The sequence below is a fragment of the Saccoglossus kowalevskii genome, chromosome 2 (genome assembly GCF_978046115.1).
Source record: "Saccoglossus kowalevskii chromosome 2, keSacKowa6.1, whole genome shotgun sequence".
NCBI lineage: Eukaryota > Metazoa > Hemichordata > Enteropneusta > Harrimaniidae > Saccoglossus > Saccoglossus kowalevskii.
This window is the reverse complement of record NC_140642.1, coordinates 34,096,497-34,102,768: the sequence shown is the minus strand read 5'-3', so window position 1 is coordinate 34,102,768 and position 6,272 is coordinate 34,096,497. Positions and strand designations below refer to the sequence as shown.

The window sequence follows — 6,272 nt, the reverse complement described above, 5'->3', positions numbered from 1 at the left end:
CCATTTATCTGATTTATTATTCATAGTAAAATCCTTATAATTTTTTTTTTTTTATTTGGTAAGTGAGCATAGACTTCAAAAGTGGCCTACTGTAATTTACATCCCATTCATTTATTTTTCCAGATTAAATATGAAACAAACAGACCTAGGATTTCAATGGAGTACAAAAGACAATCCAATCATGCACATAACAGACAATTGGACTTCCTGTCTACAGGGCCTTTCAAAGGCCTATGGTTGACTGGCACAGACAGTTGGGCCATTAAGTTTTGAATATGTGTGATTGTGTGATTTATTATGGTCACCCCATTTAAAATCTAGTATCACTTACCATGCATGACACTTAAACAAGACATCTATGAAGCACACAAGTACATACAATATACAATATAGTCTGGCTAAAGTAATTTCAAGTGACTGAAATAGCCCTGCTGTTAGCAATGCACATTTCAATTGAGAATTGAAGATATCATCACAAAAGTAACAAATCTGAGATCGGTTTACATGAGGTACCTACCCGGTATATGTATAATATCAAAGCAATCAGACTTGTGGTTTTCAACAAGAAGTCAAAAATATCACTTTTAGCAAAAATGACAAAAATATTCACCAAAGTTAGAGAATTAAAGATATCACAAATGAACAAATCTCAGAGAGGTCTACCCAAGGTACATATACAGCAAGTATCAAAGCAGGCTTGTACCGTAGTTTTCAAGAAGTCAAAAAAAGTAAATTTTTGACCAAATTTTAAATTAACCATATTAATCTAAGTTTTCAAAAGGAAGTTCTGTTAAGATCTTTAGTGTCACAAAAATAACAAATCCATACCCCAAGGCACCTACAAGGAATATGTGAATCTCAATAGGAGTGACCGACCTTGTACTGCCATTTAATTTTAACAAACTCATAAACAGCTTGAAATGGGTCACTTGGTGGTTACTTATTTTCAGGTGTTTTACAAACAGGAAATTCTAGTATCAACTAAAGCGGAGAAGGTACATGTATTGATAATAAAGCATAATTTCGGTACCAGTAGTCGTTATTGGCAATTAAATTGCAAGCACACGCATCAGTTACAGTAATATACAAAATTATTTATTCAAAAACTTACAGTAATTTCATGAAAATTGTTTTGTTTTAGAAATTCCAAACTTATTCCAAAAATATTTAACATACAAAAAAGCACGCAATAACACAGAATCTTAAACTTATTTACAAGTTTACCAAACAGTATATATTTTTAATTCCTCTGTTTATTACGTAGGAACCAATTCACTGTACAAACACACTGCACAACATTGTCGAGGAATGTGCTATAATATAGTACAATGATTTCAGGCACAAACGAGGATATACCGTACATTCTATGGTAGTTGCAATTTATTTTTTATACAATAGACATGATTTCTGAAATGGTATTTTATAAATTGTGTACAAAGATAACTCTAAGACTCTGTAGTTGTTTAGTATAGCTTCATGGAAGTAACTATATATTTATAAATGTGTTTACAGTTCACAAAAACTTGCCGCTGGTGTATAAACCTTTAAAACTTTTGAAAACAAGCTAACATGCAGTCAATGGTCAGATATGGATGTTCAAACTGGATTGCCTGGCACCGTATCGGTCCCCTTGGCATATGTATCGTTCAGTTTTTCAAACACAGGAATAGGTGAAACGACGGTCTTGAAATTCTGTGGAAATTAAAAACATAAATACACATTTTCAGAAAAACACTTGATTAAAGAGGGAAACATGAGTCATGGAAACATGATATCCATATACACATCAGTGTTACTATTAGTTCCCCAGAATGCAACTGTATCTGTACAAGTTACTTAAATTTCAATTCTACATCAACGAGTAGGCTATTTTTAAATAATAATCCTACTGAATGGTTAATCCTCAGGATGCAACTATATCTGTACAAGTAACTTAGATTTTCAATTCAACTATGAGTAGGATATTTAATAAAAATAATCATACCGAACTGGTAATGTGTTGAGCCAAGTTTTCTTCTCGAAAATATCTGGTACCATATGGAAGGTGTCCATATTTAGATGTGGTATGCAAGTAGGATTCATAGGGTACAGTTCTTCTTGTGAATGGTTCAAAACTGAAACAAATATTCAGATAGATGATTCAGTATACAAAATTGTCAGGTGGATGAGTATATGTTGGCATTGGTGCTCAATAAAGTGCTTAAAAACTTAACAATTGCATGAGACATGATTCAATAAGTGAGATCATACAAAGCTGGTAAAAACATTAGGGCTCTATGTAGCAGAATGATTCTGGTAAAGTTTCAAGATATGGGTTGGGAATATTAGTATTTAGAATAATTTACCGAGAGACATTTAAAATTGTGTCCTATCAGACTACATACCCTAATCTACACCATTTATAGATTATGAGTATCTAATGTGAAATTAACCCTATTCAAATTACAAAACGAGACATTATTTCATACCAAAGACGTGTCTGACACCAGTATTTTAGTCAGGTGAGTTGTCAATAATTAGTAAATTTGAAATGATAAAATCAAAAAAACTGAATAACCTATCAGATTGTTCTTATTGAATTTGACTGTAACCACAGAACATCTATATCACTGTTATCACTTACATATTGTCATTGACTCTCATCACCCATTCCTTTGCTTTCATAGCTTCTCTTGCTTCATCCACAGATGTGAATGAGGTCTGTACACGTAGGGTTGGCTGCAATGCTTTGAATCTCTGCTTCAGAACCTCATTAGGTGGCCGGAAAGGTCCCTGAAATGAATTGAGTTTTTATAATGCATGAAAGATTCAAATCATTCAAGCTTTTCATGTTTCGACATTACTGATACAAAAGAAAGTTAATTTCATACCTGTAGTTTTTGAGCAATGGGTGGCAATGGTTCAGAGAGTGGTAATGGTGGGCTCTGTGGTACAATTATTCCTGATCTATTATCCCGTTTAGGTTTTGGTCCTGTTGGTGGCCTTGGCTGTACACTCCTCAGGATAAACTCCATTTCATCAGGATGGGGTTTGAAAGGAGAATTGTAAATGCTTGGTACCTTGAATAAATAGAATAAGTGAGAGAAGTGAAATTTTTTTAATCATCAAATAAGACATTAAAATTCTAAGAATCCCACAAAGTATACAGAGTTTGCAATCTCAGAGACGAAAAAATATTTGAACTGGAAGTGGAACTGTGTGTATTTCTTATTTTTTTTAGCAAATATTTTATAATGTGCACAGCATCTGTCATATGTAATATACCGGTACTAAAATCTCATGTGAGTATTGATAAAGCATGCAGTCACAGTGTACTATACTTCAGGCTATAATGCATACTTCTGCAACAATAGTTCTCCTCGTAGAAATGAGTTAGCCAATCAGTAATATCTACCATTGAAATGATAATCATGGAACTCACCACTTCTGTACTAATAAGATAATGTCTTTTTGACGCTTCTTCTAATAGTTTTTTCTGAGCTGCAATTGCTTCTGCATGTTGTCTGTCGGCTGCTTTCTGTTCAGTATACTCTGCTAATTCATTCCTGCAAACAAGATTAAAAATTACATTTGAAAGTGATTTCATTGTCAACACTAAATCTTGTGCTACAGTACAAATAGAATGAAGACATATACATGTATATACTAACTCTCAGGTATGACAACGTTCTTAATACTGGTACTTTTGTGAGGATAAGCCAATATTTTGGTGCAACATTTTGTACATATGTATTTTTTTGTTGGATTTGGAACAAACGAATATAATTTTTCCCTGATCAACATTTATCAATAAAAAAACACATGTACCCGGTAGGTTTATTTTGTAAAAGGTTACAAAAGTTGATTTTGGCATTCAAAAATGAAAATCAATACTACGGTAGATGTGGCACTTACCTAATTATCTCATTCTTAACCATCAATCCTTCCAAGTATTGTTTTCTACTGTAGTAGTTGTGCACATACTTCCTAGTATAATACCCTCTCCAAATCTTTTGAATCTGTTAGATCATACAATACATTTGTTTTTATTTTCTAATCAACAATTTGACAATGATGGATATATACAAATGGTATATTGCATATTGTGAATGTTAAATAGCATATAAAGCAGTATTGCGGTTTAAGTTTTTACCTTAGTTGCCATGGCATTATAATAGTTCATTCTCATGATCATAACTTGCTGCTTCACTAGTTCTCGGAATATTCCTCTTCCTAAGTAACCCCTCCATACTTTCTGCACTATATTTGCGCATCTGTGCAGATATTTAATGTATGCACGCACTCTAGCTGCTCTGAACCAGGCTTGTATTTTTACTGAAGCATCAAACTCTCTATGTCTGTCTTCTTCTGCAAGTCTGTAATAAATGCAATATTAAAGAATTATCGTATTTGCTCTATTAGTAGTGCTTAATTGTGCTTACTGATACATAAATAACTGACGAGAGTCTATAGTAAAAAAAAGTCTTATTTCAATGATCGTATTTTAAAGTTTCTAATTCATGTGTATATTAATGGAGATGATTTTCAGATGGAGTACCGGGTATATAGTACCAGTAAGAGGGGGCTATTTATATACTACCGGTACTGTATTTATAAATGTATTTGTACAAATTTTTAATGCTAATCATCAGTTTTTATTCAAATTCAAAAGCTGGATCTCCTTAACATTAATTGGAACTAACGATGATGTCACAATATAATTTCTGGATTGGTCAATTTGAATTCTAACCCCTTCACTGTATATGGTATTACCTTCAGTACAACAAACAGATTCCCTTCATCTTTTTAAATATTTATAAACTTCACAATTCAAAATGAAACAAGATTTCTATTGGCAGATAGAATGTCAATTTGAATATGCTCGTTGATTGTCTAGTTGGATTCAACTGCCATTGAAATTGATAAATATTTTAGAAACATGAAGAAAATGGGTTTGTTGTGCCAAGGGTATCTATTGCAATTTTTTTGGTCCATCTATAATAATATCAAAAATAACATCAAGATAATACATCAGGTAAGGACAAATTGGACAATGCTTTGATTCAAAAATTCTTGCTGATGTTTTAGGAACAAAAAAAATTTAGATAGGAAGTCTAAGAAGATAGAGGGTAGGGAATGGAGTAGGTGATGACACGGTTACTAAAAAAGTAATCATGGTGATAATCATGGTAGTAAATCACTTTTTGTTTGCCCCAAGGAGTGGGGCACAACACAAATAGCAAAAAATCAGTAATTGTCATTGTTCCCACATATACCGTTGAGTGGAAACCCCGGAAAACACTAAACCAGTTGAAAAACACTAAACCTATTGAAAAAGACTAAACCTGTTGAAAAAGACTAAACCTGGGTGGGTTCTGTTTCATGTTTTTGCTTTCTTTTAATCAAATATTCACTGGACGATTATGGTACACCCATAATACACCCTTTACTTCGGGTTTAGTGTTTTTATTGTCAGGTTTAGTGTTTTTCGACAGGTTTAGTGTTTTTCGACAGGTTTAGTGTTTTCCGGGGTTTCCACTCAACGCACATATACCAAGGTTAGGGTAGGGTGGTCAGGGTTTACATTGACTGGTGCATTATTGACAAGTGCCAGTGACCTGTACTATTTTTTTAGTAACTGAGATCTGGGCAATCTCGATTAAACTCTTCAAAACTAGCTGCTTTTCTGATAATATTGAAGGTAGAATTTTAGAAAGACTGACAAACCTTTGTGTTTAGTTTACATCCATTTTATATAAGTTTGAGTTGGCCAACATGTGTTTTTTCTGTCCAAAATTTTGATACATACATATGGTTTCGGCAAATTGAAACAATATTTTGATCTTTGTAACCTGTCTTTTACCCAAACGCTTTTGACGTTGTGGTCTATATAAATGGTGTTACGAGGTCTGTACCACAAAGCTCCCGGTAAAATGGCTTGCATTCAAGTATAGCAGATATGGAAAATGTCCGACAGAAACCCAATAGACTGATTTATTTAAAATACATTGAATACTATGTGAATACAGTGAACAAGAAGTGTATATACGCACGAAAATTTGACAGATTAGATTTTCGTAAACGCGAGAGTCGTTTTACTCAATCTTTCTCGTCATATAATTCTTTAAAAACAACACATATTATACAATTTTAACTTAACTACTACGTAGAGTAAGAAATTAAAGTAACTTACTTGTGTCTTTCGAATACTTCCTCCATAATTGTGGAGTTTCGCTCCAAAATGCGAACCACGGTCGCCATTTTGGATATTTACTTTTGTGTTGCTAAGGAAT

The 6,272-nt window shown here is 33.1% G+C and overlaps 1 protein-coding gene across 1 annotated transcript; it reads right to left on the bottom strand.

Annotated features, from left to right (window-relative positions):
* Positions 1–1,073: 1,073 nt before the first annotated feature.
* Positions 1,074–6,272, bottom strand: LOC100368751 (spermatogenesis-associated protein 17-like). Its single transcript, XM_002739214.3, has 8 exons — positions 6,173–6,272; positions 4,133–4,355; positions 3,895–3,998; positions 3,422–3,545; positions 2,871–3,059; positions 2,624–2,772; positions 1,985–2,114; positions 1,074–1,692 (listed from the first exon to the last, which is right to left on the bottom strand). Exons 1-8 carry the CDS (start codon positions 6,238–6,240, stop codon positions 1,597–1,599), a joined length of 1,083 nt encoding a protein of 360 aa, XP_002739260.1. The 5' UTR covers positions 6,241–6,272; the 3' UTR covers positions 1,074–1,596.